Here is an 11,946-nt window from a genome sequence, read left to right as displayed (position 1 = left end):
ACAGTATTAAACATTAAAACATTAAAGCATTAAAGCATTAAACCTTTCTATCTTCATCTTTGGCTTTAAGTACTTTGTCGATATCCGTTATCAACCGGTACCAGATCAGAGACTGAAAACATTATTTCCTTTAAACATAACAGTGCATAGTACAAAAAAACATATCAAATTTTGTTTTGTAACTACGGCTCGGTATCATGAAGAAGTTGTTGATACGATATGATACGATATGATACAATATGATACGTTTTTCAATACAAAGTAAAAAATATAATAAAATTAAATAAAATGAAAAAATTACTCATCAAAACAATGACAATGTATTGCATTAAGTTTACTTTCTCCAAACAAGCAACACAGCTGTAGCTTTTCACAAAACATAGTTTTGTAAAATTTACCAAAAAATACCCTTGCCAATATATCAATACAGCAGTCTACAATATCAATACTGCATCATCAAATTAAACTATATGATATATCGATATTTCAATCGTTTTGGCCACCCCAATTTGTAACTGTTATTTATCATTTCATGTAACAACAGAACAACTTTGAAAAAATATTACAGATGTTTTACATTGTCCAATACATCTTTTTATTACACCAATTTACAGACCTAAATGTGACATCGACTGAACCGATATCTTGTAACCGATATCCGATCCATCAAAAATTTCCGATTTCCAATACTAGTATTGCATCAGTGCATCCCTATATATTGCCACAGGTACAATCCCACCAAACCAAGTAATCATTAGGGAAAAAAAAACACACACACACACAAAAACCTGTCAAATGCACTAAAGTGTACCGTACAGCCCTAATGAAGAGACTTACCACTGTTCTCTGCTTGTTGGGGAGGTAGACTCGAATTGTACCCCCTCCGCGGGGCACATCCTCTGGGCTGGTTTCCCCCGAGGAGGAGTAGCAGGAGGAGGTGGAGGACATGGTGACAGCAGCACTTATCACACACCAGCCTCAACACAGATGAGGAAATTCAGAGAGGGCCCTTTACCTCGAAGCTGCCATGAGAAAAAAAATGAAAAGAGTGTTTTAAAGGTGAATTGAGTAACTTTTCTGGTGAGCCCATCGAATGCTTTACTTCATGAGGATGTTATTGTTTTGTCTGAAATGTTTCACAGTATGGTATTAAACCTTTCTATCTTCATGGAGACCAAACCAGACCAAGTTAAAGGGCAGATCAGGGGAGAGCCCGCTTACAGTCAGAATACCTGTTTTTCTATTTTTCTATAAAAACACTTGTAATTAAATAAATGTAAGGTAGGTCTGTTTAATGTCATACTGTGGAACATTCAAGGCAAAGCAATGACATCTCCATAGAAACAAGAAGATGACAGACCCCCAACCAAAAATTACACAGTGCACCTTTAATAAAATGTACACAAAATTTTAAATGTGTGTAGCAATAAAAATGACTAAATGAGCAAAGAATGTTGAAATATTCCCTAATCAAAACAGTTTAGTACAATAATAAAAAGGTACAGACAGTGTCATGATAATACAGTGTTTTTATAGTGTTATTATGATACTATCGTTTTAAACTACTACTGCTAAGGAATAGACTTGATATTAGGGATGTAACAACAATAGAAATGTTGTGATATCATAAAAGTCTCTCAGTAATATTGTGGGTCATCACAATATATCTCAAGTCTCTTTGCTTAAATTCATTGTTATGATGCAGCAACAGCTAAAAGAAACAGAGGGAACTACATAGACCTTTGCTCTTTTTCAGTCCAATTTACATGATGAAATAACTTAAGTACTTTTAAGTCTTAACTCTTTGGTTTGTGAAAGAACCAGAGGCTTGTCAAGACAATTTAAAGTAAAAAGTAGTATAGTCACAATTTTGTTAGCCTCTACAAAATATCATAATAAATATTGTACGGTGAGATGTGTATCGTGAAAATATTATACCAAGAAATTTAGATATTGTTACATACCTACTTGATTCTGATATACAATGATAATAAAACACTTTCTATTTAGACAATAAACTGTGATTTTCAACATTAAATAATAGTACTTTTATTTCATATTATCATGTCATGTCTATGTGCTCTTATACTTTTCTGATTATCATTCTAAAGCTATTCAGGAAAAGTTCAATTCCGTCCTGGGAATGTGACTTTTTAGTATCTATATTATCTAGTTTCTAATAATAGACTGATTTCCAATTGGCTACTTTTGACAACCCTACATTATAATCATACTTTGGAGATTATGTGTTGATAATAAATGTGTTATGCAAATAAAGGTGGACCAGAGTGGATACATTTGCAGATAGACCAGTCATTATTGAAAGAAAAGAGAAAACTTAAAACAAAGTGCCAGAATTAAAGGGCCCATGTTATGCTATTTTCAGATTTTCTATGTTATAATGTTTCTTCATCAAAAACACACCCAGAGTTGCGTTTTGTTTCACTCACACTTTTAACACACAAACTCTGCGCACTGTATTTAGGCTGAGTTCTTCTCTCAAACTGAAAACACTCTTTTCCACCTTGTGATGTCATGTGGAAATAAAGGAGGGGCTCCACTTTGTTTTTAAACTCCATAAACCTTCACACTAATCATTTGGATGTATTTCAGCCCTGGAATTGGTAATCTCTACTAAACAAAAGGCAAACGGTAGCTGTTAACTATCCCTTCATGACATCACAAGGTGTAACAAAGCATTTTGAGCTTTGGAGATGTAGACAGACTAATAATAACGGGTTACTCAAATATGTGTGAAAGAAACAAAACACAACTCCAGGTACAGTATGTTTTTAAGGAGATATCAACATTATACATGGCTGTGTGTCATTTTTTGTAATATTGTACCTTTATTAGGTTTGAACTAATTTGAAATGTTCTTCATGAGTTATAAATAGTATTGATATGGCTAATTTAATGTAAAAGTGCTATGCTATATTATGCATTCATGTTGATTTCTGTGTTATAAGATACGTGCTGACAACTGCAGGGAATTTTGTCACTGCACAATTTGTGTTTCTTCTTCTGCGCATGCGTGTTTTGGGCTGTCATTTGGGGTACAGCAACACACACAATATTGAACTGAAAGTGACTCACCAAAAACTGAAATGTAAACGTTTAACAAATTTCTTGGGAAGTCGTGTTAAGAAAGATGTTCCCAAACTAGATAACAGATTAGACGCAAATGTATTCCTTGCACGGAAATCGTACTAATAAAAGTATGACAATAATTCGTATGGGGACAGTTATTTTTCCTAATCAAATATTTTAAATTAAAGATTTTGACTTATTTTTTTAAGCACATTCAGCTCAAATAGCGTCACGTAAGCAAGCTCACATTTAGCCCACCATATCCTGCATGGGAAAGAACTACAACTTCTAAATAGACTAATAGTATAAGTCTATAGAAAGACGTCTATAGAAATACTTTAACATCGTTCCGAACCAAACCATGCATTACCCAAAGCACAATTACAACTTATAAACTTCAAAAATTGTCTGCAAGCTACAAGCAAGCTACTGAACACGTACTATTAGACTTTAGAGATCATGTTTAAATATATGACAGTCCTGACTAAGTTCGTTTGTAGAAGTTTACATTGCTTTAATGGACCTAAACGTATAGTATTCCTCATTTCTAGACCCATCCCTGGTAAATCAAACGTGTTGGAGTTGTTTATCTAAGAACAGCACGCCTGACAGAGATTATGTAGCCAACTCGGCGCTAGCTCGGTGCACTCTCCGAAGCCTCTCTCGAAACTCTAGGCATTTCGCACGGGGCGGGGCTTAAGTCGTCTCAACATGTCAATAAAAACTACTGCATCATAGCTGTAATAGTAATTTGGCATCGGCAGTAAAATAAGGGCTTGGTTTAGAAAATATTTTCTGCTTTATATGCACAATAAATGATCTATAATCAAGGCATTAATCTAAAACCTGTAATGCTCAGTCTTTACATGGAATTCAATGTAATACTACAGCACAAGAATCCATAGGGGGGTTATCAATAAACTCATATTTTCTAGATTTCTACTTTTTTTTTTTGTTAAAACATGTGTAAGGTTATCTCTAAATTCTTCAAAAAAAACGAATAGCCAAAGATGACATTTACCAGTTTAACCACTACACTAAATTATATTGCTAAAACCTGGCTAAAACTAATGTGAATGTTAAAAAATATATAGTAGCCCAGTATTCAGAGCATAGACTGTAAATATAAATTCTTTATGCAATCTATGATCCAGAGCGACGCTTGATCGCACCAACTCGGACGAAATGCCTGGAGTTTAACGAGTCCCGTTGGAGCTAGAGCTAACGCTAGCCAACTCGGGGTTTACCAGCGCTACTTTTGCTGCCTCCCTAAAATCTAGAACAGCGATCGGATTGCTTACATTTTCTTCATATTATAGCGCAATAACCGGTAAGACTCCATCTTTAAAACAACAAGTATAGGCGCGGCTAAACAGTATTTGAGCAGTTTTAAGAAACTCTTACCTGTGTCAGCCATCTTGAATACTCTCAATCTGAAGTCGAATCTGTCAAGAACTTCAGAGAAAGCGGAACACTATCAGAAACCCTGCGTCGTGATTGGCTGGGTCCCCAGGAGGCGCTCTGCGATTGGCCAAGACCAGAGTAATACTGGGAGGGTGGGAAACGCGAGAAAAAGGGCATGTACCTCAACGTTTACACTTTTTCATGATCACATTCATTATAGTGAGAACCATATTTTAGAATAGACTGTTTGAATAATTGAATAACTGGATTTAGTTGTCAATTTATTATAAACCAAGTATAACTGTTATAGTACCAGTATTACAACTTGTGAAATGCGCCTGCTACTACTACTACTCATTAGAAAACAAAAAAAATGACACAGTAAATGATATGACCTTTGTTTTTATTACAAATACCATTGAAATACACTACTGTTAAGTTGTATTATGGGTGACACATTAAATAACATTTATTCCACACTGAGAAATCTTTTTTTCTTTGAGGTGTGAGTGTATGCATGATGTCGCCACTCCACATCTGCCGTGCTTTCGTTTTCCAGGGTCCCCAGTTTGATCATGTACACTAAAGCATGCCAAAAATGGTTTCATTATTTTAGAAATGAACATGTCTTAAAATTTTATAAATAAATAGTCTCATACTTACATTTCATTTCAAACCTCGGCCCAACTTCTGTCAGCTCTACATTCTTGTGGTCTGTTTTCTTATACGTGTGATGCCTAGAATATTTTTTATATTGAAAGCATGTTTTAGTACAGGTAAGAGCACATTGTATTCAACTAACATGTAATTACATATGCCTAAATATAATAAGAAACTGTTGGCTTGTCAAAAGTTCTCACTCCCTTTCAAGCATTTTTATGTTGTTGTCATTATTGTACGTGTACAAATTGTACAGGAAATTTTTGTTGTCAGTATTGTAATGTCAAGTTGACTGCCATGACAGTAATGTGTGAAAAGGAACTGAACAACAAAGCCCAAAATAAATGATTGATTGATGCTGTCACTCCATCAGTGAAAAGTAATATTCAAAGTCACCATATTGCATAACTTATAAAATGAAAACTTTATCATGTTTTTTATATCTTGTATGTTCAGTACAATAAAAAGTGACATTCTTTCAAGTCAGACCTGAAGGAGATGTAGTCCTCCTGATTTGCAAATGTGATGACACGCCGGCTGTCCTCTTTGGGAACTGGAAACAGATACTTGAGGATATTCGAAACCTACGAGCAGAATTAAGGATTAGTGCCACAACAACACAACACGCAGCAGTGTAGGAGAATCACAGGGTTTCAGATGACATGACTACTCACACTGGCACACTGTTTAACTGAGATGGGGGCAGGCACAATGACCATTATTAATATGCAGATTTTGGTGTGATTGAGTCTATGGTGTAAGGTCCTTGTGGCTAATAGGGCGGTAACTAATGATTATTTTAGCAGTTGACTGGTCAAATGAAATTCTATTGTGTCTTTTGAGTTTTCATACAATTGTAAAAAGATTAGAGATCAAGGTTAAACATATCCTCAAAGAATATAATTAATATTGTTAATAGGAGGTCACTTAAGGATTGCTTTTTAAATGTCAGATGGCAGATTTGTTAACCTGATTTATGGTTAATATCTCTGTAATTACTGGGCTGGACCAGTCTACATAAAACAAAACAAAAACTGGCACAAAGTTGAGTGTCATCTCTGGCAGTGAAAATAAACAAAAAGGAAATACTTTTTGACAATGACTTTATAAAGTAGTGCCATTATTCAAACCAAGATGTGTTTGTTGTCAGTTGAAAGGACTTTAAGCCATAAAATTAATATGGCAAGTTTGAGGAGCCAATCCCTAATAAATAATAAAGGTTCAACATGTGGATTATAGGGCTCTAGTCCTTTAGTCGTTTAGTCAATTAATCGGCTGATGGAGCCTGAAGCCCGCCTCACACTACAGGATAATTTGCCTGATGAAAGGTGCTCATGTAACTTTTCTGGTGGAGGGTCTGTCAGATTCTTTTCTCCATGGAGATGTTATTGTTTTGTCTGGAATGTTTCACAGTATGGTATTAAACCTTTCTTTCATTATGGAGACCAAGCCAGAACAAGTTACAGGTCAAATCTATGGAGAGGCAACCCCACTCACAATCAGAGTGCCTGTTTCTCTAGGTACTTTTGAGCTATAAAACCATCTGTGACCATTCCAGACAGAGCAATGACATATTCATAGAATCAAGCAGGTGATGAACCCCCAACAAGTTACACAGTAAGCCTTTGAGGACACCATTTTCCTCTAACAACTTCTTATGTGATTTTTACACCGTTGAGCTCCTCGTGTGGTGTCATTGTGATTCTGGGATGCTTGGTCATCATAACAGTAAAACATCACCATGGCAACAGCCAATAAAACAGAGTGTCAGGGGGAAGCGGAGTAACGAATACAGAGATGCAAGATACAAACTCAGGAAATACCAAAAAATATTAGGTGACTTTACATATTCCTCACCTCTCATGAAGTTAAACTGCAGAATTCTCATTCATATTATCAATTAAAATGTGTCCTCTTTAAATACTGACCCCCAGTCCCCAAACAGCATTATTAATACAATTTGACAGTTTACAGTTTTACAGCCAAAATTTGTCAACTAATTTTATTTAGATCAGAATTTATAGTGGAAAACAGAACAATGGAGAGATTAGAGAGTGAGTTATCTGAGGATTTGGTCTTTTTTGGTAATAATATGTAAAAAAGCAGATTAAACTCAGGATTCTTTATCTGTCTTAATATAAATACCTATTTTAGTACTTCATTCTGCAAAAATAGTTGTTTTTGCACAAACTCCAATGCAGTTGTCAGATACATAGAGATATGTAATATTTTTGAAAGATTTTGTCATGCCCACTTTTTAGTTGACCAATCAATCGGCAGGACATGTCTTTTGTTGAACAAGAATTTTTCTAGTCAACTACAGCCCTAATGGTCTATATGACTGAATATATCTTTCAATAGCAGTAAATCTCCCAGTGACAAAGTGGGGCCTTTGTCTCATTTTAAATTCACATTAGTTTATGTTAAACATTTTTATTTTGAAAGGGGACTTGCTTTGCTTTGGGAGTTACCTAGATACTCACCTGGGGGGAGGTATTTCCTGCTGGGCGAGGTATAAAAGCAAAGCAGGTGTCATCAATTAAGGAGAGATTTCTGTGTAGGTGTTTGGCGTTTTTGCTTTGAGTTACTTATTTTTTGTCTATTTGTACTTTTGTTGGTAAACTCCAGAAGTCTGTTTTTAAAATAAATTTTGTCTGCGTAAAGACACCTTTTTTGTGTCATCTGCCTCCTATTTTGACCACTTTGGCCAGCTTCCCCACACTCCCTTAGTCCGTCTAATGCTTTTCTCCATGGAGAAGTTATTGCTTTGTCTGGAATGTTTCACAGTATGGTATTCAATCTTTCTATTGCCATGGAAACCAAACCAGACCAAGTTACAGGTCAGATCTGTGGAGAGGTGACCCTGCTCGCAGTCACAATGCCTGTATTTTTGAGCTATAAAACCACCCGTAATTGAATAAATAAGTAAAGGTAGAGCTGTTTAATGTCATACTGTGGAACATTTCAGGCAAAAGAGTGACAAATCCATAGTAACAAGCAGGTGATGGGCCCCCAACCAAGTTACATAATCCACCTTTAAAGTTATACAGGGCCTAGTCCACCATGTGACATTATGAAATGTGTTTAAATTTAGAATGTGAATTCAATCTATATAAAAACAAGCAAGTTGAATATGAATGGACTCAGTTAACATGATCTTGTCCCTTATGAGAGAGGGACGTCAGTGGTCCTCACCCTTTTGCCGAGCCGCGATGTGAAGTTGTGGAAGATGAGGTGTGGATAGGCCTCGGACATGGTGCCTATGTCGGGAACATCGTGTCTCATCACCACGTTGTACAGTGTGAAATACGCTGTGGGGCCGAACGGCAAGTGGCACACAACCAGCCCATCTGTGAGAGGCCGGACAAAAGTACCCCATTTTAGAACACAACTTATAATCAAACATTTCAAAGTAAGTTTTTTAAGTGGCAGTGATATGATTTTTTAGGAATATGTGGAGCTTTAAATAAAAAATGGATGTAGGTCAGATAAGAGTTCGTAAAGCCTATTTCTGAACCTGAGTAACATTACTTTTTCAAACTGAACATCAATGCAATGCAACATGCAAATCACAATAATTCTCAAATACATTTTAATAACAAGATTTGCTTTGTATTTAACTGCTACATATTCAAGATTTCAAGACACACATAAGTCTATACACACAGGAATTCTTGTGCAGCGCTCTGGGATGTTCAAGTAAAAACAGGTATAAAGTGCATTTGAGAAAAAAAAAAAAAAAAAAGAGTCACACATACAATCAATTAAAAAAAACACATTAAATGCATTTGAATATGGCCAATTTAAAAAGGCAGCAGTGAGGCAGACCCCTGTTAATAAAAAATACTGTATAGGGAACATAGTACTGTATATGGCACGTGATAATGAGGTAGTTAAAACATTCAGTAATAATTAGTACTTTATTTGTTCAAACTCTGTTGTGGAAAAATAGATCTAGATATAATTAATACTTTTCTTGTTATGCACTCTTGTTATACAGTCAGACAGCCAAAGTAAAGTAATCTGATGCACGTATTACTTAGCACGCCAAGGGGAAATCAAAACATTATACATGTAAAAAAAATACGGGTATATTGAATCAGTTACAGTATGAGCTGGTCACACACCAGACATTATGAGGAAAAAGCAGCTCACCTGGCTGTCCTCTGGTCTCATGTACGATCACTAGGTCTGTGACATTGTTGGCTTTGCAAGCTCTGACCAGAGAGGTGATCTCATGGTTTCCTCTGTTCATTCTCTGGGCACCTGGAAACATTAGCTTCACCTCCTGTAACAGACAAAAGCATTTTACCATCTATTCTCTCGATGCATGTGAGGAGGACCAACCCTCTAATCCTAAAATCTTCATGAAGTACATCTGGAGAACTGGACTGTTAGTTGTTAGTTAACACAAACATCACCACAAACTTTACAGTAAGATTCTGACCTTGGCGAACATTTTGAGTCTTGAGCTGGGGTCTCTGGATGTAGTGACCATGACTTTGGGATCTTCCACTCCTGCCCATTTATACTCATCATCCATGTGTGAGCTGACACCTGCGCAATGTTAAAAATAATTACCTATTATTAACTATTGTCAATTAAATAAAAATAGTACATCAAGACCTATGCTGTAACACATAACCAGGGTGTTACTTATTAGACATTGTGTAACCCTCTAGTGGTCATTGGTTACATGAGGCATCATTTACTGCAGAGTGAAGTACAACATGGAGTCATATTCATAATTACATATAAATAGTTGACATATTTTTATAATTGTTGGAACTTCTCAAAAGGAAAGCATGTAATTATTAAGGAGACAAAATTGTCAGCAAAAAGACGACAAAAACCTGTCTCCAACTGATCTATAACACCTCTTGGTTGAAAAGTTACTAATCTATATTTTCTTTAACTATGATTTTTTTCAGGCCAACCTTTAACAGTTATTCAGGGGCAAAAAAAAGGTATCTAATTTAATTTTCAATGCTGTCTTGCACATTTGAGTTTGTCTTTTACATGTACTGCACTACACCACTGATATCTACATACTCACAACCCCATACTTAACAACCCCACCTTACTTTTTGTAATTATGTATCCTTGTTTAAACCTTTATTTGAAATTAAATATACTTTTGAGTACTTTTACTCCACAGAAATGAGACTTGCCTTCTGCTCCTTCATCGTCATACTCCAGCAGTTTCTGTAGCTGCAGAGCATCTTTGCGGACCTCAGTGGGAAGAAGACGGTTTTCTGCAACAACACATGTTTTTGTCAGTAAGTCATGTGCAATAATTCTGTGTTAAAAAGTGTTAAGTGGAACAGTGGAAATGCTGTACCATCAAGTGCTCCTTTCAGCTTCTGCTTCTTCTCTTCTATAGTCCGGAGACGGTCTTCCTGGGCTTTCCTGAACAGGTATTCTTTCCTCAGTCTAGCCTCTCGACGAAGCTGCACACACAAATACATAGAAATACGAATCTTAACTCAAAACATAGAATTTGAAGAGAGTTGAATTTTAATATTTAAAAAGGTGCACTGTGTAATTTTATGGTTTGTTTGTTTGGAGGGCCATCACTTGGTTATTTCCATAGATATGTCATTGCTCTTCCTGGAATGTTCTACAGTATGACATGAAACAGCTCTACCTTACATTATAAAAATTACAGGTAGTTTCATAGCTCAAAAATACCTAGAAAAACAGGAATTCTGACTGTGAGCGGGGCTGCAATGACATTTCCTTGGAGAAAAGCATTTGACGGACCCTGCATCAGAAAAGTTACACAATACACCTTTAAAGTGAAAAACAAAGTTAAGTAGGCAATTTGACTTATTTGTCATGTTGGGCTGATCACAACGGTAATGATTTTGGTGTTTTTTTATTTTTAATTTATTAGTTTAGTCATTTTTTGTTTAGTCAGTTAGACATTACGTAGCAATGACCTAAGTTAAAAAGCACATATCTGTATTAAAATCAGTACATTTTTACTTATATTAGAATAGAATAGAGGAAGAAGAAGAAGAAAGAAAAAAACACTATTCAATCATGGCTAAAATTTTTCTTTGATTTGTCCTTATATACAAATAAATAAAGTGATAAAAATATCCAAGATGTTTGCAAAGAGAAAAAACACATGTCACGACTAAAGCTTACAGGACGATTAGATTAGAAGGACAATAATTAAAAATAGAGGTGTAACAATCTTGCGTGTTTACTTGGACTCCCATATGATTCCCCAATAAACATTAGCAAAAACGCCGCTGACAACAATCAAACATGATTGAAACTTTGAATTTCGAGTACGCCATCAAAGTTCAATCCCGCACAAAGGAACACGATGTCAAAACCAACAGAAAAAACGGTAAAATGTATATTTAACTCACCATGATTGCTTATAGCTGGATGTAGCAGATTCTCACATGGACACAGGAAGAGGAATGAACTACGGCTTCTCTGATTGGTTGCAGCGGAACCAATGAACGCGCGTTTTACTCGGAAGGGCAGTCGCTTTATTTATGTATGTATGTATGTATATGTGTATGTATGTATATATATATATATATATATATATATATATATATATATATATATATATATATATATATATATATATATATATATATTTTATTTTTGCATTTTATCTTTTCTTATTTTATGCTTATTCAATAAATGTAAGCTATTTAATTACATACATTTATAAATAATCATTGAATTTCATGGCATTGTTTGGAGATGCAGAAAGAAGCACGGTCACTATTTATTTATTTATTTATTTATTTATAACTGGAAACT

At 35.3% G+C, this 11,946-nt stretch overlaps 2 protein-coding genes across 2 annotated transcripts in view; both read right to left on the bottom strand.

Moving 5' to 3' along the window:
- The window catches only part of araf (A-Raf proto-oncogene, serine/threonine kinase), an 18,576-nt gene extending 14,036 nt beyond the window's left edge, over positions 1-4,540 (bottom strand). Inside the window, 2 exon segments of the mRNA XM_020927036.2 lie at positions 838-1,022; positions 4,495-4,540. Coding sequence (XP_020782695.2) covers positions 838-948 — 111 coding nt within the window. The 5' untranslated portion in view covers positions 949-1,022; positions 4,495-4,540.
- A 340-nt stretch (positions 4,541-4,880) lies between these two features.
- On the bottom strand, positions 4,881-11,646 carry imp4 (IMP U3 small nucleolar ribonucleoprotein 4). Its single transcript, XM_020927038.2, has 9 exons — positions 11,538-11,646; positions 10,496-10,604; positions 10,326-10,409; positions 9,602-9,711; positions 9,310-9,442; positions 8,350-8,504; positions 5,644-5,738; positions 5,158-5,231; positions 4,881-5,076 (listed from the first exon to the last, which is right to left on the bottom strand). The coding sequence occupies exons 1-9, from the start codon at positions 11,538-11,540 to the stop codon at positions 4,964-4,966; spliced, it is 876 nt and encodes a 291-aa protein (XP_020782697.2). The 5' UTR covers positions 11,541-11,646; the 3' UTR covers positions 4,881-4,963.
- Between the last annotated feature and the right edge of the window lie 300 nt (positions 11,647-11,946).

The sequence above is a fragment of the Boleophthalmus pectinirostris genome, unplaced genomic scaffold (genome assembly GCF_026225935.1).
Source record: "Boleophthalmus pectinirostris isolate CB_2022bp ecotype Guang Dong unplaced genomic scaffold, ASM2622593v1 HiC_scaffold_4, whole genome shotgun sequence".
In the NCBI taxonomy this organism is placed as follows: Eukaryota; Metazoa; Chordata; class Actinopteri; order Gobiiformes; family Gobiidae; genus Boleophthalmus; species Boleophthalmus pectinirostris.
Note: the sequence above shows the minus strand (reverse complement) of the source record. Positions and strands in the feature narration are given on the sequence as shown.

Coding starts and splice junctions, on each gene's coding strand:
- imp4 (XM_020927038.2), bottom strand. Junction 10,410..10,495: donor GCTGAAAGGAGCACTTGATG/GTACAGCATTTC, acceptor GTGTTGTTGCAG/AAAACCGTCTTCTTCCCACT. Junction 9,443..9,601: donor GACTCAAAATGTTCGCCAAG/GTCAGAATCTTA, acceptor TGTCTGTTACAG/GAGGTGAAGCTAATGTTTCC.